Source organism: Pleurotus ostreatus, assembly GCF_014466165.1.
Source record: "Pleurotus ostreatus strain PC9 chromosome Unknown scaffold_2, whole genome shotgun sequence".
Taxonomy (NCBI): domain Eukaryota; kingdom Fungi; phylum Basidiomycota; class Agaricomycetes; order Agaricales; family Pleurotaceae; genus Pleurotus; species Pleurotus ostreatus.
The window spans coordinates 208,824-232,184 of NW_023503157.1; the positions used below are offsets into that span (position 1 = coordinate 208,824).

Here is a 23,361-nt window from a genome sequence, read left to right on the forward strand (position 1 = left end):
TAAATGCGCTGGCTGCGCACGGAATATTCTTACTCAGGCAGGTCACAAATCACAAATCATGATCACTTGCCCAGTGCGCGTGAGTAGTCCTAAGACCTACAAGATATTGCGCTGTGAACGTGCCTGAGGGAGGGAGGCAGCTGGCCATCAATTCGGCTTCGGGATCGTATGACGATTTGGATTTGTAGATTTTGAGCGTGCCGCGTTCTTGACACAAAGATAAGATACTTCCTTCGAATTGGTCGAACGGTGCTGTGAAAGGAATTGATTGAAAGCCGTGTCGAAACCGAACCCCCGCAGCCTTCGGAAAGATTGGACGCGTGATGAACCCTTTCACGCAGGGCCTGCTGTTGTGATCAGTGCGACAGCACTTCATTCATCTGAAGGCTAAGGCAATTCATTACATACGCGCACACCTACCACACTTGGATTCAGATCGATCGAGGGAGGTCAAAAGGGTAGAAAGAAAGAGGATGTCGTAATACATGGGCCTTGGGCCTCGTGCCAGATCACCTCTACCAAGCAACGAATCTGAAATAGCCCAGGGCGTAGCAATCACTCAAGCGAGACAAGAATAGGTTGCAGCAGGCCCACGAAAAGGAAGGACATGGTGGGGACATATTGTATACCGAAGAAGTGGGTCTAGTGAATAGCGTTCTCGCTTTCTTACGTTCCGTCCTTGACAGTAGCACCCCCATTCTTTCGTTTGGGCGCGTCCTTGTACCATTCAGGTACCTCGTGTGCTCTCGGAATAGCCTTCCTCCTCATCAGCATAACCTCCTTCTCCTCCTCGAGCGCTCTCTCCCGTTCCCTTCGTTCCTCCATAAGTTGCTTCTCCCTCTCCTTCTCCCTAACCATCTCATCAAACTTCTCCCTCTTTTTTGCCCGAATATCCGTTTGGAATTGAATGGGTGCGGGGATAACAGGCGCGATCTGACCTCTCCGATTAGCGACCGTCGATTCGTGCATCGCGTGGAGAGCTTTGAAATCAGGGACTGGATGGAACCATTTATCGCGGTGACTTTGACTTCGGCTCTGAGCTCTGGATTCGACGATATTATTGAGGGACTTGCTGTTGTTGCTGTGACCGTTCGAATATTGAGATCGCACAGTCGATGACCCTGGAACAGCAGGTGGTCTGGGGTTGCATGGGACAGATGCACTGGGCTGAGCGAAGAACGTCAATTAATCGGACAATCCCAGACATGTGAGCAGATCAGGATCAACGTAGACACTTACTCCTGCCTTATTCCGACCTCCTACACCGGAAAGCCCAACGTGCGGGGTACTGTCATGTGGCGTCCCTTCGTTTTCCTTTTCCGAATCCCGCAAGGATCGTTGGGAAGAATTGACGCGAGGCAAGACCTTCTTGGCCTTCTCCTTCTGTGACTGGCTTTTCTTCGACAACGACGACACCTGATTTGATAATTTGCCTCGGCCAGATGGGAGGGCAGAAGAAGCAGAAGCGATCCGTCTCGGCTTTAGGCCCACCATCTTGTGAGCAGAAGCGTCAGGCTTAGTAGGATTCCGAGCACGCCCAAGAACAGATAAGGAAATTCTTCTGCATGTGGACGTCAGCTTGGGTCGTTTAGCCTGGGGAGCTTTAGTATTGGTATCGGGTGACCGCTTGAGGGACGTCCGGAGTGGTGAAGGAGGAGCGCCGGCGGTAGGTTCGACAGCTTGAGTTTCTTTCCGTGGAGAGAGTTGGGAAAGGGTCAGAGGACCATCGTCGCCATGCAAAGCTTGGGCTGTGCCTGGAGGATGGGGCAAATCGCAGGCTTGCTCAGGCAGGCGGTCGAGAACGATTTGATGCTGCTCAGTCGGTTTACCCGGGCTGATGGAACAAAGTGCCGGCAAATGGACACGGATGTCTTCTCAGCGTATGACGAAAGTGAAGGAATGAGGTACGCGTACCTTATAGGAGAAGGAATATAATTCTGAGTGTATTCAAGAAGGCGCTTAGCAATGGGTGCGGCTACCGAAATAGAGCTAATATCTGGGTTGAAGTTGTCATCGTCGAAGGCGACGGTGGCGAACTTGTCGGGGGAGGTGCTGCCTTTGTCAGCGCGAGCCGTCTGCTCAGTGTTATCGTGTTGCGATGCAATACGTTCTATCGGAGAGTATTTGCCTTTAGCAGTTGGAAACGTTGCTTGGAAATCGGAAGGCTTCTATCCAACAGGCGAAGACAGCATGAGAAAATAAGTCTAAAATTGACAAATTCATCACTTGTACTATGTTACGTACCGATTGCAATGCTGTCGGATTCGCGTCGTTGGCTTCTTTGCTGTTACTTAGTCCAGGAATGTGGCGAACAAGCGGTTTCTTTGCACCATTGGTATTACGCTCACTCGGGTTCGAGCTCTCACCAGGTAGTTTGACCAGCCCCGCTCTACGATCCAGCTTCTTCTGGAACGTTCGTAGAGTTCCGGAGCCCCCTTCACCGCTATCGTCGTCGACGACGTTACCCTTGCGCTTCATCTGGCGCTGGTTCGGCTTCTCATACAACAGCGAAGGCAACCGAATATCTGGCGGTGTTATCGAAGTTTGGATGACAGTCGCCACAAGTTCTGGAGCAATGGGATCAATTTGTTGATGTCCGTGTCGATGTGAGTTCTGGGGTGCATTGTTGAATGGCTTCGGTGTGACCTGGCCTAGCGTCGAGGTACGAGATGGTGTGGCTTCGGCGAGACACCCGAAAGTGATTTCGGCGACGTGTATGAAGTCTGACCGTTCGGCAAGGAGGAGAGTATCGGGGGAGTTCCCAGTCGGAAGTTCCATTGAAAATGAAGCATCTGAGATGTCTGGAAGGTGCCGTAGGCTCAACTCGTCAGACAAGTCACGAACCATAGCTGGATCTCGCCCGTCTTTGCAGAATAAGGTGATTACTCGGGTTCAAGGCGAGAAATAGTCTGTTGCCTGTGGTTCCAAGTGGATTTCGAGCTGATCACTGTGGTGGATTGAAGCAAGTCGCGGTGGACGTTGGGCACAGTGGTTCAGGTTCAGCCCTCGCGTTCAATCACCTGACCCTCTTTCCCACGGTCGATGATGAGCGTGACTTGGTTGCGAACTTTCCACCACTAGAACTTTACAACCAGGATTCCAAAGTAGGCGGCCGAATATACTGACTCACCTTTCCTTTGTTTTGATCTTCAGGAAAATTTCGATGCCGGGCGGGCGCATCATCTCACAAATCTAAGATATCGGATTTCAAAAGCGAAGTCGAAAACAAGAAACAAATGACGCAGTGTGGGCACTGGCATGGTAAAAGAACAATGGCAATCACTACATAGTCATGATTCGGTGGCGCTGTGAAACACGGTGATGATTACAGCTAATCGGGTTAAAGCGCAACGCGGAAGTTGCTGTAGCCTGTCAACGTACCCAACCAACGGATCTGTGGTGAATAATCTCAGCGCTCAGCCGTTCTACTGCAGCTGACTTAACGACTCTTGACAGGTTCTCATCTGTTCTCACAAATTCTTGGCTAACCTACAAATGGTAGCTTTGCTCCTTATCGCGCGTTTGGCGTTAGAGCGTGGTTCCTGGTTAGCTTACCTCCTCGATTTACCGCCCGCTTGGCCAACCCGCAAGTGCACCCTCACCCTCCCGTGGAATATTCCACTATATCCCCTTGTCGCGAGCCCTCACCCCCTTCGTCGCCCTCGATGGATCGCAAGATTTTCGTGGACCGGCCCCGCTGCTCCTAGGCCGACGTCAAAAGCATGACCAGTGGACCAGAATCTTTGTCTATTAAAGACTGGACAGCAGACCAGCCTGCTGGACCACGCAGATGAGCTCGCCGCCGTTCTTCCTCCCGGAAATGAAGGCCATGGACCCATCGAGCAGAATGCCGGCTCTGTGCCTATGAGCGAAGTTACTGTCAACCGGAAATGAAGCTACAGTGTACTTCTTCGCGTTTTTTAAAGTTCGGGTGGACAACGCATGAGCGTAACTTCCTCGCCATGCTCTCATCTGGTCCTGGCGTCACCGTCTACAACTCAACCGCTGTTTTAGGCCGGCCTATAATGAATTTTACTCGGACTCCAGTGCTACACATTTGTTCCAATTTCCGAACCGAACCGATACTCGCACCTACGTCTCCCCAGCGTGTCGTTGCTTTGTTCCTACGCACATCCTTGAGTACACCGGTAGCGTGAATATTACTTTCTTTCATGTACGTCACATTGCGAACTAAAAGTACCGAAGGGCAGCCGAAGGATACGAATCTGTCCTTGCGAAGTGCTTCAACGTTTTGTGGGGTTCAAGCTCCACGAATTTGGTCAAAAGGCGACAAACGCCGGTTTTGTAGTTTTGTCCGGCTTTGGGGTTTTCACTTTGCTGGCTTACAGCGGAGATTAAGCTCTCAATTGAAACCCGACACATGACAGCGATGCTAGAAATGGTCTATGGAGGAAAGGCGCAACGAGGCCATGCCTATCGCTTTGTTCATATCCTCTCAGCGAACGTCCAGCGCATACCACCAGTCAAGTAAGTTATAGGGAGCCAACTTCGTGATCAATGATCGAAATTAAAACCAGCACCATGCCTCGTGGTGATTTCACGAAACAACCTTGAACTGTTGGGGTGGTGCATGTTTCGTTCTGCTCCACTGATTTATCTTGGCTCGTCGGCCGACAAGGTCTTGAGCTTGAACAAAGCATACTTTCAGCGTCTGGCGTTCCGGGCCGCATTCGCAACTTGAGGGGCCTAATGGTCAGAGATAACACACGCTTTCGAAACCCGAAAGAAACGTCCGCAGAACGAATGATACATATTTGTAGCTCAGATCAATGTAGCACAAAGGCGCTTGCGAGACATCTCCCTAACGCCAGCCAAGCGCACAAATGGAGTCTTCATTTAACGACTTCTTGAGCACCTGAGTTGCGGATACTCTGTTACTCCCTCGTTTACACCAACAACAATGGGTGTTTATCTGCTTGACTAATAACGACGTCAACCCCCTTCAAGTCGCCATCCGTCTCCTGGGTTTGAAATTCTTCGTTGAGCCATGCAGCAAGGACCGGCAGATATCCGCGTTCAGTATTGGTATGGCCGCCTGAAGAAATCGGTTAGATGTTTTTGATGGACCGGCGGCGACCCTACGACTTACATAGGACCACGTTTGTTCCGCTAGCAATTGAAGCAAGGACTTCATGCTGCAATGCAAACGTGAGCGAGGCTACGGCCCACATCTGCTGTTTAGACTACTCACATGCGCCATTTCTCCGGTGAAATAGACATCGGCCTTTTTACCCACTAGCATCGACCCTCCTGACCCAGCGCAGATGGCTATGGTGCTGATAACACCGTGCCTCCCCGCATCTGTGCCGTACCCGACTTGGACTGCGATAAGAGTGTTAGTAGTTGTGGGTGATAGGGAGCATTTCGTCGCATCAGAGCGGCTCCGCATCGGCGACAATAACCACGCAACGAGATAATCGAAACAAACGCCCACTCACTTCTCTCCAGACCCAAATGCTGTTTGATCCTAGACTCTAGGTCGCTCATGGTGATCGGCTCGCTGAGAGTAACGAGTCTGCCTTCGGCCCCCTTTGTTTCTCCATCGGGGCCAATTTTGTCGCCAACGAGGGACTCGATTTTCCCAGCCTGCACACTCGCCGAACCGAGAACACCCTCGCCTAACCAATCATTCACTCCTCCCCACACGCTGTCTAGCGAAGTGTGCGGAGAGTAAATGGAGATGCCTTCTGCGACACACTTGAGAAGCGACGCCTGCAGTGGGTTGGAGAGGGTGAGCGTTTGAAGGGGTCTGAAAATCGGCGGATGGTAGGCAACAATGACGGACACCCTTTCCCTTAACGACTCTTCCAGAACAGCTGGTGTCAAGCTATAGCCATATGTGAGTTACGCCCCACGCGGGTAGTGGACGCCTTACTCGATGGTCAATAATACTTTATTTCGCCCCGAATGGACAACGGGAGATTCTGTCAAAAAAATAGAATAATGAGCATTGGTCATAAATCAAACGAGTAAATCCCACCAACCTAGAAGCAATCCGACCTACACAAGCCATCAACGTAAGCCATGATTCCAAAATATACTAATCAGCAATTCCAAACATTGTCCCATTTTTCTGCCAAGCGAAGAGGGGCGATTCGTTCCATGGAACGACATACTGCTTTGAGGAGGGCTGACATAGTGCGGTCCAATTCCAACCTTTGCCCTGAACTGTATGTAGTTGGATGGTTACACGTTACGGCAGAGCGCTTATCTGATGTCGGTGCACTGAATTAGGATTTGGATACCTCCTCGATGCGCACACAACGGCGGTCGCTCGGAAACTGGCCACTGATTATCCAATACCCGTATCAGGCGTAATCAACATATAGAAGGATCAGAAAGGTGTCTACGACATCCCAGGTCATTTCACCTCATAAGACCATCCCGAGCCAGAAGAGTGTCACAAATCGTGTACTTCACTGTCATAGGATCCAGTTCCAATAAGTACAAGCTTGTGCAAGTTGCTGTTACTGTTGATCATGATCAGCAAGCTCCGCTTTTACATCAGTAATCCCCCGCACCTGACTGAGCGGGTCGCAGTCTTCTGTGAAAGGACACATTCTGTCTCGGTAACGTCCGACCGTCGATGTTTCGAAAGCCGGTGTCCAGTAAATCATGCGACGTGCCATGCAGATGCGGATGGATGGTTCCGTAAGTCTTCCGTGTCGTGTCGTGTCGTTTTGGTCCTCAGAGTAAATCGATCCAACGTATGGGAGTTTGGATTGCAAGCGGTCCTTATCTGCCGTCCCAGGGACGCCTCCCGTAGTGATGGCTGTGAGGATTCCATTTGAACTATCCAAATTGTGGTCTGAAAGTGCTTCGGATCACCTTCAAGTGGTCCACCGATGGTCTACCCAACGGGTTGTACTGAGTCTTGCTCGCTTCAGATAGCCAAGAAGTAAGTAAATTGAGTTCCATAATGACCTTGAAAATTCTCTATCAGACGTCGGTTCCGTTCTAATGGCCTTGCTCTACAGCATATTGGCACCCCTGATTATTTTTAGCAGTTACTGAACTTCCGGAGGCCTGAACCAAGACGTATACAATAGATCGTCTCACTGATACAGGGCTGCCTCATACTTGACAACGCGGACTTGCTGACGAAACTAACCAAGTCATCGGCTGTTAGCGGGCATTGCAAGTTTCCTTTGGCAGTATCTGCTGAGCAGAAAAACGCCACTAACGTAGGAGAAAGCAGCGCCCCAGTGATGATTACGAAGATGTGTCTTGTTCTATGGCATAATCTACAGGTGTGCCTACCGATCGACCTCGCCAAACACCAAGTCCTACATGCAATTGTCAGTGATGTCCGCGGAAACGCACAGGGTGAAGCCTACCATAGTTCCAATAATAGCAACGGCATCGGCCAACATGTGCTGTATCGGGGTGGAAAGGTTAGATAGAACAAACCAGAAATCACAGAAAAATAGCTGACATCTAATTAAAGAAATTAGAGTCAGCGAAGGTAAAGTCTGGTGGAAGGAGATGGAGCATACGTCTCATCATGAAATCCGAACCGGCGAGATGCGCAAAACCTGGGGCACGGATACTGCATCGGTATGGACGATTTGTTCCGTCCCTGCGATTTGATAGGTTAGCTTGTAGTCCAGAGAACAGTAAGTCCGCGGATGTATCAGACGCACGATACAAGATAGACACCCATTTCACCCTTCGGCGCCTCAATTGCACTGTAAGTCTCGCCTGGTGGAACGGAATATCCCTCGCTGAAGATCTACGGGGAATCTTGTGAATATACATTCCCGACAGCTACGGTCGCCAAAGATTACCTTGAAATGGTGGATAAGGGACTCCATGCTTTCTTTCATGGATGCCCGCGGAGGAGGGACGAGCTTGTGATCATCGACCTTAACCGCACCAGTAGGAATTTTATTGAGACACTATTGTGAGAAAGTATTAGTCTCAGGTTTCAGCGTGGACGAGTTCGCATCACAGACCTGGCTGATAATCCTCAAACTTTCTCGCATTTCTTGAACTCGGCACAAGTACCGATCGTAGCAGTCACCGTTTGTGCCCACAGGGATATCAAATTCGACCTTGACGTTCAAACATATGTGAGTGATAAATCCTTATTAAGGGCATGTCGCGTACTTCATCATACTTATCGTATGGGTGAGCCTTCCTCAAATCCCATGGTACGCCACTCCCACGCAGCATAACACCAGTGAACGAGTAGTCCATCGCTTGCTTCGCTGTCACAACGCCTACGCCAACGGTACGCTCCTTCCAGATACGGTTCCCGGTAACGACTTCCTCAATTTCGTCTATTCGGCTGCTGAACTGGGTCGCCCAGATGAAGATATCGTTAAGAAGTCCGTGTGGAAGGTCAAAGGCCACGCCTCCAGGACGGACGTAAGCGGTGTGCAGTCGAGCACCAGATACACGTTCGTAGAACTCCATGAGTTTCTCTCGCTCTTCGAAACCCCACAAGAAGGGTGTTAAACCACCAACATCCATGACGTGGGTGAGGACGGCCATAAGGTCTACGAGATGCGATTAGGTCGGTAGCTAAAACAGAGAGAAGCGAACTCACGGTTCAATATACGCGTGATCTCTCCGTACATGGTTCGTATCCATTTCGCCCGCTCGGGAACTTCGATGTTAAGAAGTTTCTCAACGGCCATAGAATAGCAAAGTTCATTGGTCACTATTGAAGAAGGATAAGGCAAACCGAGCCAAGTGGAACCGAAATACTTACTCATTGACACATAATCCAGACGGTCAAAGTAGGGCAAGGCTTGAATGTACGTCTTATATTCAATCAACTTTTCTGTTCCGCGATGAAGGAGGCCAATGTGCTAAAAGGGCACCGCGATTGAACCGGAAGTCAATGTGATGCACTCGATATAACTCACTGGATCCGCACGCAAAATCTCCTCTCCATTGAGCTCCAGAATCATTCGTAGTACTCCATGGGCGGCAGGGTGTTGAGGCCTAATGGCTTGTTATGAGACTCCCCCTCGCAAAGTACATGAGACATACCCAAAGTTCACTAACAGCACGTCGAATTCACCAACTGTCCAGTTATTTATAGGGACCTACAGAACTCACCCGTAAAGTGGCGCATTTTTGCCTCTTGTCTCGACCCAGTCTCCGCTAAAAGTTGCGAAGCGGTCATGCCTTGTAAATCTTCAACTGTGTGATAGTCGAAGGCATTTTTGGCTTGGGCATGCGTCGTCGAAGTTTCCGCTGGTTCAGCCTGGAGTACAGACGTTGAGGCAGATATATTACGGATGAGGCGCCTTGGGACTGCGCTCGCCGTGCGCGGCAGCGAACGCAATAGCATTGAGGCCATGGTGGTCGGTGGCGAAAGTGGTCGGATTGGGGCGGGTATAAGGTTGTGATGTGACAGTCACAAGCTCACGGTTGATCAAGCGCCAGTTCTGACTTGACTACCACACACAGCCGACTCGCTCAACATATGCGGTGGTCCTCAGCCTTGACATTGCTCTCGGTCCTAGGAGGTGTATCTCTGTCCTTCGCCAGCGAGGAAAAACCATGTACTATTCACAGCAACGGGAAATATTATGACCTTAACCGTCTTAAAGCAAGGTAGGCATGTAGTGATTACGCTATACTGTAAGGTTTGGAACAATGCAGTTCTTTCTAGCAAGGATTACGAGTTCAAGACACTGGGCGGGCACGACGCAGTTCTGAACGTTTGCAGAGCGGTGCAGCACGAGACGTGGGGTTTGAAGACAGAAGACCCTTCGGAAGTAGCTGGATTTATTCGTAAAGACCACGGAGACTTCTCTATAGGGTATGTTTCAATTCACTGCGAAGTAGTGGTGGCTCACTGGAATGTAGGAAGGTTAATACAACGCTGACGGTCAAGGATTCGAATTTGTTACTCACTTATCACGGCGGGTCGGTCTGCAAATCTACAGACGGGCTGCGAGCGACAACGACCATCAAGTTCATATGTGATAGCTCAGTCTTCTCTGCTGGCGTGCCTCGCTTTGAAGCACAGTTCCCAGAGGATGACGACACGGCATGCGGGTTCTTCATAGAATGGCGCAGCCATGTGAGTAGAGACGATTCATGATAGAAGCGCTCGGTTTGCTGATAGAGTTGGCACCAAACAGTATGCTTGTCCCACTGGTGAAGGGGGTCCATGGGGGTTCTTCGCTATTTTGATAGCCTTGTTTGTCAATTCATGTCAGAAATTGTGACACGCCTACTAACACTGTTTACAACAGTGCGCTAATCCTCGTCATGATATACCTTGTCGTTGGGACCCTTCACAATCGCTTCGTCCTTCAGCTTCAAGGCTTCGATCAGGTTCCCCAATTCTCTTTAACCAGCATGGTATACCACGCTCGCCATGCCATAGACTGGCTCCGGGAAGCTATTGCAACAGGTTCCTTCCACATGCCGAACCCTTCGGCTACCAATCCCGTTAGCCATCAATCCAGCGTCCAAGGCATGCCGCACCCGCAACACCCTCGACCAATCAACCGAAGCGGACGCCCAGAGACAAATCCCTTCAGCCATCAGACCCAGGTCGGGTTAGGGTCCTCAGCTCAGCTTGACCCGACGAAAGCGCAAGCACTCCCACATTCTCGGCGGCGACAATTCGATTTGGAGAGTGGGGGTTCTCAAGAAGAAAGGGAACACATACTAGGGGTCGATGATGGTCTTGATGAACAAGAGCTCGTCGATGTACCGAAAAAAACGGAAACTTCCCCGCAGCCGCCTCCGACCACCGACCAGTCGGACGTGGCCGACGTCAGAGGCCGGGGCTTGGGCATCGACGGTGTCATCCGACTGTAAACCCGTAAATAGCTCTTTCTCAATGGAAATTTTCGTTTCTTCCAATTCCATGACAAAGGCGATCACAATTAAACAGGCTGCGGAACCGAGAAGCGTCGCCATGTCAGCGAGGACATACTTATCAAACGACTTACTAACATGGGCTTGAAGATTATCCGCTCGCAAGTACTTATCGCCGCTGAATTCTTGTCGGTGCGCTGACTTGCAACGTGCGTTGCAACCTGTCTTTTAATGTCAAGACCACCGTTCCTAAACCATCCGCAAGCCGAATATAGGATGTGAGCCAGCTCACCGCCATGTAATTGCTAGCCGGTGTGTTATTTACGTGCATCTGTATTGTACCTACTTATATTGCCATACAGTTTAGTACGGTAAATGAATTATTCAGGGCTTAGGTCTATTCTTAGTCGTAAGTCTTCATCGGATAACGACTTTATATTTGTACTACACCCATATCCTCCTTCGTCTCTCTTGGAAATTTTCGTGGCAGTAGTGGGGCCACAGGCCCGTCTGTTTGTCACCCCGCCTAGTTGTCACTGGTCGTCGACACGACGGGGAAAGAAACCGCACCAACTTGGGTCATGAGATACCGAAATGCTTGAGCTTTGCACATAAGTCGACTTCTCATCATACCACGCTGGGCTTAGCTGCCAATCCCATCGACAGCGTTCTTGCTTCTCTGCATAGCCGCCACGCGCGCAGTGCATCACATCGCCTTCAACTTCCTAAACGCAGAAAGTTTTTTCCAACTTTTCCAACTTTTATCTCAATGGAGGATATAGCTCCTCTCGGGTTCCGTTTGAGATTTGTACACCAAAATGTGCGTATCGAAACCTGTGTTCTCTTTTTATTCATAGGAACTAACGCATGCCCGGGAGTGTTGTCGTTTCGCTTAGGTGAACCTAATTTTGTGTTTCATGACGCCTATCTAGCCCACTGAAATGAGCTAGCACCGTTAACGATCCCTGGGCGTGCTGCGTCGGTGTATCGGAGGCTCCGGTCTCATCAAGTAAGTAAACCAGATACTTGACACGTGCACGTTCAGGAGACTCCATAGGTGATGCATCCGTCGAGGGTGTCATACAAGACGAACTCAACTAGCCTCGGTCCTGGTCCGTACAAGCCCGGCGCTGCCCAGCGTGCCTTGGGTTGGCATAACTCCATTTCGGCCAAAGCCAAAGGTAATCGTAGCCAATCTCCCGATCCATGTCTCCATGCCGGCATCTGCTTTTCTCCATGAATAGGTCTTGTATAGAAGTAGCGTGGGCTACCTGTGTGTGGGCGCCTCCCTGCCTGTTCGGCAGATTGCATCAATAATTTATCAATGTGGTGAAGATGACATTGATGTCCCTCTCGTGGGTTTCATACGGTATGAGTAGGGCTCATCATATCTAGGCACGATCCCCTGGGAGGCGAAAGCTTCCTTGAAAGGTGGAGTTTCACGGCAAGGGGCGCTATACCACAGAGTAGTAGCCATCCCATTACTATTAGCGTATCGAAGGGTGGTCAGTTGATACAGAACCAAGATCGTGCTATAAGGTTTAATATTGCAGAGGGTGATCAGTGTTCATAATCAAGCGGGGTGTTCGGAATAGCAAAATACATGTGCTGCATGACAAAACTACCGAAGCAAAGCAAAGTGTCTTGGAGGGTAAAAGTACAACCGTCATCCACCCAAGTTTGGTTTAGTTACACGCGAGGCCGCTTCGGTGGTAAAGATGGTCATTATGGGGGGCTAGAGATGTTGATACAGGGTGGGTTAAACCATCATTTGCTGGAGTAGAAGATACAGGATTCCATCGCAAAGTGCTTGTATTTTCTTGACCGTCGCTGGAAACTTGATCCTCGATGCAAGCTCCAATAAAGGCCGTCTATGCCTCTCCAGTCCCTTAACTGCCTCGTATACGGGAGGGGAACGAGCGATACTGTCCTTCCCGCTGCTTGACTCCCAGGTTATCTTCCCATGCCCCCGCATCCAGCTCCCGATTCCGTCGCTCTGGTTAATGACGGGGAGGGGATCTTTTAGCAAGTCCGACAGGCCTGAGTTGGACATGCATTTGAGCGTTGATAGCATCGCGCAATAGACGTCACTATGGGCGACCCAATCGCTGACGTTTCGATTGCCCAGTAAACTCTCCATCACTTCGGGAAGACCTGACATGAGAAAGAGATGCTTCATAGAAGGGTGGGGCTTGTAATTCTCGTCCTCTTCATCTGGATTCCGCAAGAAAACTTCAAGGGTCTTCATCGCCCCAACGATCATCTTCTCCCACTCGGCGGTTGATGATACGGTTCGCGAAGCCACAAGGTCGTTGAACTCTTGTCTCGCTGCTCGGCCACCTGATCCCATGATACGTGCATGCTCGCGGTAGCCATCATCGAAGCTTACTAGCGTTTCGAAAACGGCGATTGCGCGGCCCTCCGGACAACATGTATTAATATGACACGAAGACCGCCCCGAGCAGCCTTGTGGGCAGGGAAGCGTGATAGAGCAGCCACGACAAGATATCGTCGAACAGCTGGAGCACCGCGCGTGCATAAAATCGACCAATGCTATCGGCGGACATTTGTAACCAGCAAGGTCAATCTAAACACATGTTTGAGATGCAAGAATAGATATAATGAGAGTATGACTTACGCTCTGGTGCTCAGACGTGATGTCCGCCCCGCATCTGGGACATGAGCGAGGGCCGATGAAGAGCTCACGAAAATGGTGGAGGACAACGTCAGGCCGGGACAGATCGATATCGTCTTCAATAAGGGGATATCGTGGTCGATGGTTTATACTCGCAGACGCGGATGATCCGTTTACAGACGGGGTGGAAGTTCGAGTTCTGCTACGATCGCGACTACCTCCACCTGACGGCTGCGGAGAGGGAGGAATAGGTAGCAGGGCAGTTCGATGAGGAGGGTGCCCATGAGGCATTTCCCGATCATCAACCAAAGGGATATCTTCAGGAATATTGCGAGGGCGACTCATCGACAGTCCCGACGGTGGGTAAGGGCTGGATACAGACCTGTACTGGATCTCGCTCTGAACAACGGCCTCGCTGATGATATCGGGCTGCAAAGACTCTACATTCCACGCTCTAGCCAACCGCCGAGCAACAACTTCATCTGGGGCGTACCGAAGGTTGGCGGCGTTAGCAGCGGCAGCAGAGGCTCTACTGACAGGACGCCCAACCATATCCATGGCTGGCGTCCCCGCTCTCGAACTACCACCATTGGCATCGTGTGTATGATGCCCGTTGACAGCTGGCGTGATTGGCCGTCGTTCATATCGAGGTGCCGTGCTATTTGGTCGAGAAGGTGGATAGGTCGTAGCGGTAGATCCAGGCATGTTGATAGGTCTACTACCCGAAAGTCGGGATGATGTACGATGCGGTATGACCACTGGACTCGTCGGTCGTTCCCCATGATATGAACCATTCGGTGGCGGCCTTGCCTCCTCAGATGGATACCGCAAAGGTGAACCATAGTGAGGTTGATCGGGATGCCGGGGTACAGACGATGATGGAGGAGGAGCAGCCGACATGGAAGATCGACTAGGAGCTCGCGGAACAGTACGCACATCAGCGGCACTTGGCGGTCTCCATATCTGATACTTCTGAGGCGCAGAATCGCTCCGCTGTCGGGAAATCTGGCCTGGCGTGTTCGCTCGTCCTGGATATCCCAACCCAATACCATTCGACGCCCGTACTGAAGCTTGAGAAGGGGGTCTCGGGGAGTTTCTAGAAGACCAGTCCATGATCTCGTCTTCCGCTACTACTCGGGCTATGGCTGCATCTGATGAGACGTCCTCGCGGCGATGTCTATTGGAAAGCATTTCGTAAATGGCTTGAGAACCATCGTCTGGGACAGGGCCATAAGGACCACGATCTCGTGCAATTATTGGGGTATTTGATCGACTTGCACCTCGCGGTCTAGGGTGCAGCGGGGTATATGGGCTTCTGGGCCTCGTGTTCGTAGGCGATGGAGGCGCTGCCGAGCTTGGACGGGAGTAGGACGTCGAGGACATGGTAAGAATCGAGGACTATAATCATGAACGATCAGCCAGAAACATTTACTAGCGGCGGTCGGCAGAGCTGGTCGTCGGTCTCCGCATTCGTGCGGGGCAGCGAACACGAGGCGGTCGCGGCGGGCAGCGCTAATTTCTGGTGAGGAAAACGTGACTACGGCAATGGCCGGCGCACACACGTGCATCGTGTCGCGCCGCCTTCACCAAATGTAGAAATAGAGGCGGCCTCCCCTGAGCTCCCCGGGACACTTGTTCAAAACCCAACTTAGAAGATTTACGCAACACCACTCAAAGATATGATTTTCTCTCAGAACCCGAACCCTTCATTTTCATTTCTCTCATAACGTTGTGAAGGAAAAATGGCGGGGGGCATGACATCACATCAGTAAGGCGCTTGAGAGATAACAATTTACTTTTAGTGCAACACACATTCGGGTTACATACAGTTAGGCTGTCTTCACAGTTGACACAACAAATCAGAGCCTGCCGAAAAAGTCTAGAGGCGGACGACTATGGGTCGGCTGTCGCGATACCTCACTTAGTATGATTACGACAGCAAGGGCGGGTCAGATACATACGAAGGGCTCAGGCTTGTTATCCAAGATCTTCTCTATCTTCTCCATGATCTCTGGCGTAAGTTTTGGGATCACCTCCAGCGCCTTCAGATTATCTACGACCTGCTGAGGACTAGAAGCACCGAGGATCACAGTGCTCGTATTCGGGTTCCTTACGAGCCACGCCAGCGCAAGGGCAGCAACCGAGCATTGGAGCTCTACAAACAAACCGCATTTTAGTTTCGCTAGCCAGTGACGCTGCCAATGACGATGCAAAGGGCGAAGCACTCGCCTTTTTCCGCTAATTCGGTCAGCTTACGGACTTTGCCGATTTTTGCGAGACCCTCTTCGGACTGGAGGTTTTTGGCCGTATTACTGAACTGAGGGATGGTCGCGAGTCGAGATCCTTCCGGGATCCCATCGTTGTACTAAGTGTCGTGCGGAGCATGAGGCGGGGAGCAGGAGTAGCAGCGATCAGATCCCACGTAGGCTAGACGTTCAAGGGAAGCGTACCTTTCCTGTAAGAAGACCCATGGCAAGCCCCGAGTAGACCGTGGTACCCATATTGTAGTGCTTGTAGAGTGGGCTAAAGCCTCCGGGTTAGATTTCTCGAAGAGCAAAAAGGCGCAAGTGAGCAGTCACCTGTACTCCTTCTCGGGGCGCTCTCGGTGGAACATACTATGGACGGATTGACATGTGAGCGTCGAGAAAGGGAAACAAACGCAAGGAAGGCCCACGACTTACTGGTGTTGACATTGTTCAGCGACGGGTGCAATGAGGTGGAGTTTGGAAGCGATGTCTAAGCGAGGACAGAACTTCAACAGCCGACAGTTCTACTGCTTAGAACACTCACGATGCGCTTCCTCGATGTCCCGGGCCGACCACTCAGACGTCCCCCAATAGAAAGCCTAAACACAAAATCAGGACAAAACAAAACAAGATTAAGGCGCAAAATGGACGCACCCATCCTTTCTCTATCACATAGTTAAACGCTCGAACCACCTCTTCCATTGGAACTGCGCACGCGTTCACTCACACGTCAGTTTGGGTTGTCAACCCGTGGGGACGCATGGACCGAACACGCACCATTTGGGTCTGGGCGATGTGCAAAGATCACATCAACATAATCGAGCTGTAATCTCTGTAGACTCTCTAATGTTCCTTCAATGATGCTATCAACGCGGCTCGGTCAATACCTTGGTAGACGAGATTCATGTAGGAGGCTTACTGTTTCCGCGACAGTCCGCCAGCGTTGGGTCCAGGTCGAACGCCCCAGAAGATCTTTGTAGTGATGACAAGGTCGGACCTGCGAAACCCCAGTTCTTTGATGACACGCCCCCTGCAGCACAAAACAGAGTTGATCAGGTCGCAGCATAACGCCGTGTAGAATGATGAGGTTTACATACATTTCCTCTTCCGATTTGCCTTTTGAGTATTCCTCTGCTGTATCGAACATATTTATGCCATTATCGAAAGCAGTTTTGATTATGTCCTATAGCCGAGATTATCATCCATGCACCTTACTCGCCATGAGTGCAGCCTCGCGCCACATGCCTTGACTGGATCCCCGACAACAGTGCCGCCAAGAGTGAGCCCTACGCAAATGGAAATATATCAACGTCGATCTGCCTTATGCGTACACTCTCACTTACATCCTCCAAGCGAGAACACGGGCACCCTCAATCCACTGGAGCCTAGGCGGCGGAAGGGCATACCCTTCGTATCATACTCGATTTTGACTTCAGCTGGAGGCATGAGGGCGGACGGCAATAGATTTGGGCGAAAATGATAACCCAATCGACGTCTTATCTGCTGTGGGGTGCTGTAGTCAGCATGGGGAACTGATTCGCCATTAGGCATGATCACAGATAGACTTACACGGACTCGGCCCGTATGAGCACCGGACGCTGCACGGGGGAAACTTCGGCACTCTCGAGAGAAATGGAAGGTGATATTTCAAGAGAGGGTATGCTCCCATCCCATGACTGATGGCGCCTCCTCAGCCAATGGCTGCCAGCCTGGCGTACGTGCGTTCAACACGAAGGTGGCGTTGCTGTACTCACTCAAGACATGGATCGGCAGCTACTATATTGGACAGCGATTATTTCAAGTCCTTTGCCGCCCCGGCGGCCGTTGAGACCTGAGAGCACTCGCAGAGTTTCGTAACGCGTGAAATCCAAGTGAAATCCATTACGACAACATTGTTGCCAGCCTTGAATCCACCAACTGACGTCGATGCTAGCATCTGAACATGTGGATGACAATGCGGGGAGGGGGTACTTTCAATGCCTCACAAACGGTAGGTCTACACCCTTCTTGAAAGTGCGAATTTACAAGCGTGATCTTCTGGATATACATCATCTTTCATTTGTGGGGACTTTGTTTGCGAAATAAAACGCGATGGTCTTACGCGGTAATCAACGCCTTGAGCTCGCCCTTGTCCTGTAAGGCAGCGACATCGGAGCTCCCTGGGAACGCATGAATGACGCCGTGATATGAGATTCCGTTGACAAAGCTTACCTCCAACATGTTTCTGGTCTAGGAACAATCGTCTCAGGCATTTGTGCAAAGAGTGAGAAAACGAGCAATACGTACTGACGAAGATGTTAGGTACGGTTCGTTGTCCGGTCTTCTCTGCAAGATAGTCTTGTATCTGAGCTCCGTCGTCGCGATCGTCTAGCCTAACTCCATTGTCTACATCAGTGCCATTGGCCCAAGATACTTGACATACTCGTATATGATGGTATCGACGTCGGCGTAGTTGCTCGCGAAAAGCTGCTTGGCTCGCTTGCAGTACGGGCAGTACGATTTGGAGAAGATTGCCACTGTGTGCCCGGCGATGGCATCCTAATACGCATATCTTCGTTCAACGTCTCGCAAGGCGTTAGTGCGACAGAAGACCCACTTCCACAAGAGACTTGGCAGACATGAGTTGGCGTTGAGCTGATGAAGAATTCGACGAGGAGGCTGATGAGGAGAAGAGGGAAAAGAGGAACGACATCGATGGCCTTGCCAAGGGTCTATATAAGCCTCGTATCATGAGCCAGCTTCACGCAACCACACGGTTTGGGCGGAGAATGGCGTCAAGGTCACGTGGTCACGTGCCCCAGTTGACTCATCATGTGTCGGGCGAATCCGATCAAATCCGATCACGATCGAAGCAGCTTAGCACGTATCACCACACTCTGGAGTCTGGCGCGTAACACATATGGTGCACATCCCAAGATTTCTCGACGTAAACCTCGAATTTTTTTCGGCCGCGGTGGTATGCACCACCTTCTCACTTGGCGCCCGCCGATGCCCTAGTCTCGGCGACTGTTTGTCAAATATCAGTTCCGCAGAGCTAATGGCCTTTAACCTGCCCGACGACCACTTCTCTCTGGAAAAGGACGGTTCCCAAAGGGGGGAGCCGGACGGTCCCACGCCCTGGGTCCGGCCCTGGACCCTGAGACCCTTTGATCCGGCCCGCTGACGTCGTTTCTGATCGTTTCCAGGCCGTTCCCTGCAGCTCCCGACGGAACGGGCGCGCAGGGCCCTGCGCTTGGCGCCGTCGGGGTCCCTGATGCGCTGCTGGCGCGCTCCCTCCCTTTCCTTTTCCTCCTTCTCTCTCTCACCCTCCTCCCCGCCCTTTCCATTCTCGCTCTCGACCTGGTCCGACCCTGCGCACCCATCAAGAACAGCTCGGAAATGGACGACGACGGCTCGGGAATGGAGGTTGATGGATCTGATGGGGTGGTCCCAACTGGGCAGGTCGTTCCCACGGTCTCGAAGCCTTCGGATTCTGTGCTACCGTTTCCGGGAAAGCCCACACCTGATGGAGAATTCACCACAGTGTACCTTGATATGTGAGTGGTTCTGTCTTGTGGTGGGCCATGGCCAGGTCCTCACTGCTTCCTGCAGCAACCAGAGGAATGCTGTCCTGCAGCAGTGGTGTGCTGGCTTCAAGCTTGCCAAGAGTGGGAACAAGGCAGAGATGACTGCTCGTCTTCGTGCGTTCAGCAGTGACCCAAGTTGCTGGGACAGGTGAGTGCCCATTCTGATCTCCTCTGGGACAAGATGCTGACCATCTTCAACACTATCAGCCTCTGGGTTGGTGCTACCAAGGCCCATCGTAATCCCAGTGGAATTACCAAGGCCCGTTCGAAGCCAAAGCAGTCCACCCTTCGCCGTAACAAGCTTTTCGAAGAGGTCGGCTCCTCGTCACGGTTGCTCTCTGTCTTGCCAACAGATGATGCATTCGATAATCGGACCACAGAGGAGAAGAACGGCATCCTGGCTTGGGTGAGTGACATGCCACTCACTTCTCTCTCTCATCTGACCGCAATGGCAGGCTGAACGGTTCAAGGCCAAAAACCCTTACCATCCTCCTGAACACCCAGTCAGGCAGGTGACAAGAGTTGGCCATGGCGCTCCTGCTCCATCTGTGGCTGTCTCAGGTCACACTATTGCCCACGTACGTGTTTACCCTCCTGCTGACTGTCCTGTCGGGAGTCTGAATGGTTATCTTAGGGAGATATTCAGCATATCAAAGACTCGCTTGCCCTTGTCACCAGCCGCCTGAACCTTCTGCCATCTCCGTCTCCTTCCACACCAACAGCCCACTCCTCTGCCCCTTCTACTCCACTGCCTGTCCTTCCCACCATCTCTGGTACACCACCTCTCCCCTTGAAATCATTCACCTTGACCCTTGGGGATGGCTTCCGCTTGTTGTTCACTGCTCACGATGTTCCTGAACCGCCATTTCTTTCCTTCGCTAAGGATCTTGAGAGCCTTCCCCCCATGTGGTCAGATACTTCGCCTCTTTGGGATCCAAGCAAGGCCCCCTTCAGCATCCATGGGCACCCAATTGCGCTGGTCCATTGGAGAGAGCTCTATTACTGCAAGCCCCAGCAGTGGAACGGGTTGAAAAAGCGTTGGCATGAACGCAAGGTGAGTACTTGTACATTGTTGGCTGTTGCAGATGAGTGACAAACACTTCAGTTGATTGCGGAGCATTGGTTGGGGACAACTCCGACTTTGTTCTGGACGGAGTTTACCAACTCCAAGGGTGAGCGTCTTAGCTACACTGCCATCCTCAGTGAGTTGCAGAGGCGCAACAAGGAGCGGAACGCTGAGGCAGCTGAGGCAGCTCGTGCTCAGTATGGCTCAAACTTTGCTGATCAGTTCACATATGAGAAGCATGGAAAGACTCATGTGCTCAGTCAACCGTCTGCCATTGCAAAGCACTTTCATACCATGGAGTAGACATTCAATACTAGACTATATATATAGCCATCTTATATCTACATACTACAATAATCAGTATGCACATAAGCAACTTCTTCCACAGGATGGGCACTTGAGAGAGGGTGGCCTCTCTAAGTTGAGAAAGTCCTCCCTCTTTTCTCCAGGCTCGTCGTTCCAGGAGATGAGATACTTGACTATAGTCAAGTGGGTGAAATCGGTGCTCCATCCTCCCCAGTCACAGAGTCGACGGAGACTCCACCGGAGATCTCCATGCAAAAACTGACATCCACCACGACGGAAAGAGTGAGTTCCATATGGGTATGGATCTAACCGAATGTCCAAGAGACTGTTCCGGAAGAGCTCCAAGAACTGCTCGCTTGTCTGAAAAGGGTGTGAGCATGTGCAAGAGAAGGTCCCATGTAATGCAGATGACTCACCATGGCAATGTCGGTAGCGGAGAAGCGGTCTCCAGATAACACCTTTCGAAAGACATATCCACTGGAGAGCTGTGAGGCCAGAATCCAGTCACACAATGCACGAACTGGGCAGAGATGTTGGAAATAGTCAGGAAGGCGGCGCAAGACAAAGGGCTTGATGTCTGTCAGAATAGCTAGTCATCAGATATAAGAGAAAAGGCGTCTAAAAGAACTCACCACCATTCTGACTGGTCTTACGAAATGGAAGAGTCAGAACAATCAGGTTGTCGTCATGAGCGTCCCATTGAAGGTGAGAGAACTTGATCTTCAAGACTTCGTCGACTCGTAGCAGGCATAGATATGCAATGGTGAATGCAGCAAAGAGAAGTCGACGGGTGTTCCCACCAGCCCACGGCACTTCCTCCTCTTGATCTGCTGCATTCTTGCGCTTACCTGGAGAGTATTGTTTGATCTCCCAGTTTTCAGGACGGTGGTTAAAATTGTAAAGGTCCTTTAAGATGTCCTACATGTTTGTAACAAGTGAATACTTGAAAACAGAACGGTTAAAAAAATCTCACCTGGGTGATAGCCCGTGCACTAGTTGCTGCCTCTCCTGCGTGAACCTTTTAACAATGTCAGACATGAATCAAGGACCGGTATACACCCTATTGTGCTCACCTTTCGTCGACGCAAGCTAAGCATATAGGCAGATACCTGATTCGATATTGAAGGATTTCCTTGCATTGTCCCATCATCCCTCTCATGCCACGCAAGAGAGCCTAAGCCATGGACACGCCCAAATGCATATGTCATGGCAGCTCGCATCTTCTGCGCGTGAGAGTATGAGCTACGTGTATCCGTTGACAGCTTTGGAGAGGCGTCAAGACGGATCACGTCACATCTAGAGCCATGATTGAGTCAGCAAACAGTGAGGGGCATACAGATTGGCTTACGCATCCATGATCCAGGCAATTATCCACAGTGGGGTATCTCGGTGAGGTGCCTTGCTGAAGACCTCCCCATCTGCACGAACAAACTTCTTCTCAATTGCAAACTTCTTGCACTGAGCCATTAAGCTGGGCAGCACCAGGTCATCCTCTAAGATGAGGAAGAGGTTCAGATAACATACCGCTCATAGTGTGCAGCAGTCCCTTCAGTAACGCCCTTTGAAGCACCCAAGATCACATCTCGAAGCTCTGTTCCCAACCCCTGACCATCCAAAGCCAACTGCTGGTCTCCTGGAAAGGACTCCTGCTCACCATCCATCTCATCTTCAATCTGGATCTCATCTGAGGATGATAAATGGCTGAGAGCTTGCTGAATACCAGGATAGAGGTTCACTGAAGTGGTGCTCATGGTGGTCAAGAAGAAAGGGGGCTTGAGGCAGTGCTCATCAGTCTACCTTTGACTAGTGTGCTCAGGAATCAAGTAGCAAGCCAATGTATCAGATAGAGTGTAGATAGAGTGGCATTGGATCAATATAAACTTCTACACAACCATCTACACTTGTACAAGTTTCTAGAGGGGAGGGGGGAGATGGGGAAGTATTTCGATGCTGAGGGAATGGATCCGCAAGCGATTCGCAGAGGGACAGTGTGTCCATGTCCTGGACATATATGCAGTTAAGAACGAGCCCAAGATCAAGCAGAACGATGGAGAACTCACTGAGATATGACACCCTCTCCTGAGGGGTCTCTGGGGGAAGTATCTCGATGAGGGGCCCTCGACTCGCAGCCAGCCGGTACGCACTAAGCGGTCCCATGTACAGGGCCTAAATGCGATGGGGAACACGCTATAGATCATCCAAATCAGCGGTGAACTCACTGAGATATGCTCCCCCTCCTGAAGGGCACCATGAGGCAGTATCTCGTCGTTGGGGAGGACGATTCGCAAGCGGCCTGTTCGCAAACGGCGCGCCCATGTTGTGGAGCCCTAGGCGAGTAAGAACGAGCCCAAGAACAGGATATAAGGTGAAGAACTCACCGAGATATGATCTCCCCACCTCGTGGTGGTTTGGCACCACTGCAGCGCCTGCAGGGAGGGCAAACAACGGCGAATGGCTTAGGCGTTTGAGCGGACATCTAGAGCTGGTGCTGGAGTGTCAGAACGAGCCCGGAACCGTCTTGAACGATGGAGAACTCACCAAGATATGGCATCTCTTTTGCCATGTCCCCCTGGATGGGCAGAGTCAGCTGGTTGGGGGCCCACATGACCACTGGACGCGTTGAGGGCCTCCCCATGGATATGTGTGCTGAGGGAGCCAATGAGACGCGTCAAAACGCGCCCAAGCGGACGCAATTTGAGGGGATAACGGGGGAGACTGGTAGGGGGAGGA

At 51.2% G+C, this 23,361-nt stretch overlaps 6 protein-coding genes across 6 annotated transcripts; 1 reads left to right on the forward strand and 5 right to left on the reverse strand.

The window, feature by feature from the left end:
- Positions 1-666: 666 nt before the first annotated feature.
- On the reverse strand, positions 667-2,847 carry PC9H_002859 (uncharacterized protein; the record flags this gene model as incomplete). The annotated part of the gene is made up of 4 exons (XM_036772459.1): positions 667-1,167; positions 1,240-1,834; positions 1,915-2,168; positions 2,245-2,847. The coding sequence occupies 4 exons, from the start codon at positions 2,845-2,847 to the stop codon at positions 667-669; spliced, it is 1,953 nt and encodes a 650-aa protein (XP_036633932.1).
- Positions 2,848-4,907: 2,060 nt separating this feature from the next.
- On the reverse strand, positions 4,908-6,158 carry PC9H_002860 (uncharacterized protein; the record flags this gene model as incomplete). Its single annotated transcript, XM_036772460.1, has 7 exons — positions 4,908-5,056; positions 5,111-5,156; positions 5,213-5,343; positions 5,460-5,848; positions 5,897-5,945; positions 6,006-6,021; positions 6,081-6,158. The coding sequence occupies 7 exons, from the start codon at positions 6,156-6,158 to the stop codon at positions 4,908-4,910; spliced, it is 858 nt and encodes a 285-aa protein (XP_036633933.1).
- A 1,119-nt stretch (positions 6,159-7,277) lies between these two features.
- On the reverse strand, positions 7,278-9,334 carry NUO49_2 (NADH:ubiquinone oxidoreductase 49kD subunit; the record flags this gene model as incomplete). Its single annotated transcript, XM_036772461.1, has 13 exons — positions 7,278-7,307; positions 7,359-7,397; positions 7,442-7,458; positions 7,518-7,600; positions 7,665-7,753; positions 7,809-7,919; positions 7,977-8,075; positions 8,131-8,522; positions 8,573-8,686; positions 8,738-8,837; positions 8,895-8,973; positions 9,022-9,031; positions 9,091-9,334. The coding sequence occupies 13 exons, from the start codon at positions 9,332-9,334 to the stop codon at positions 7,278-7,280; spliced, it is 1,407 nt and encodes a 468-aa protein (XP_036633934.1).
- Positions 9,335-9,460: 126 nt separating this feature from the next.
- On the forward strand, positions 9,461-10,812 carry PC9H_002862 (uncharacterized protein; the record flags this gene model as incomplete). The annotated part of the gene is made up of 4 exons (XM_036772462.1): positions 9,461-9,591; positions 9,650-9,799; positions 9,847-10,063; positions 10,303-10,812. The coding sequence occupies 4 exons, from the start codon at positions 9,461-9,463 to the stop codon at positions 10,810-10,812; spliced, it is 1,008 nt and encodes a 335-aa protein (XP_036633935.1).
- Positions 10,813-12,571: 1,759 nt separating this feature from the next.
- PC9H_002863 (uncharacterized protein) lies at positions 12,572-17,139 on the reverse strand (the record flags this gene model as incomplete). Its single annotated transcript, XM_036772463.1, has 14 exons — positions 12,572-13,231; positions 13,451-14,845; positions 15,409-15,602; positions 15,704-15,812; positions 15,898-15,970; positions 16,027-16,062; positions 16,129-16,183; positions 16,238-16,292; positions 16,348-16,400; positions 16,471-16,556; positions 16,613-16,723; positions 16,791-16,876; positions 16,909-16,979; positions 17,037-17,139. 14 exons carry the CDS (start codon positions 17,137-17,139, stop codon positions 12,572-12,574), a joined length of 3,087 nt encoding a protein of 1,028 aa, XP_036633936.1.
- A 651-nt stretch (positions 17,140-17,790) lies between these two features.
- Positions 17,791-18,313, reverse strand: GRX2_2 (glutaredoxin; the record flags this gene model as incomplete). The annotated part of the gene is made up of 5 exons (XM_036772464.1): positions 17,791-17,852; positions 17,905-17,922; positions 17,980-18,065; positions 18,116-18,231; positions 18,290-18,313. 5 exons carry the CDS (start codon positions 18,311-18,313, stop codon positions 17,791-17,793), a joined length of 306 nt encoding a protein of 101 aa, XP_036633937.1.
- Between the last annotated feature and the right edge of the window lie 5,048 nt (positions 18,314-23,361).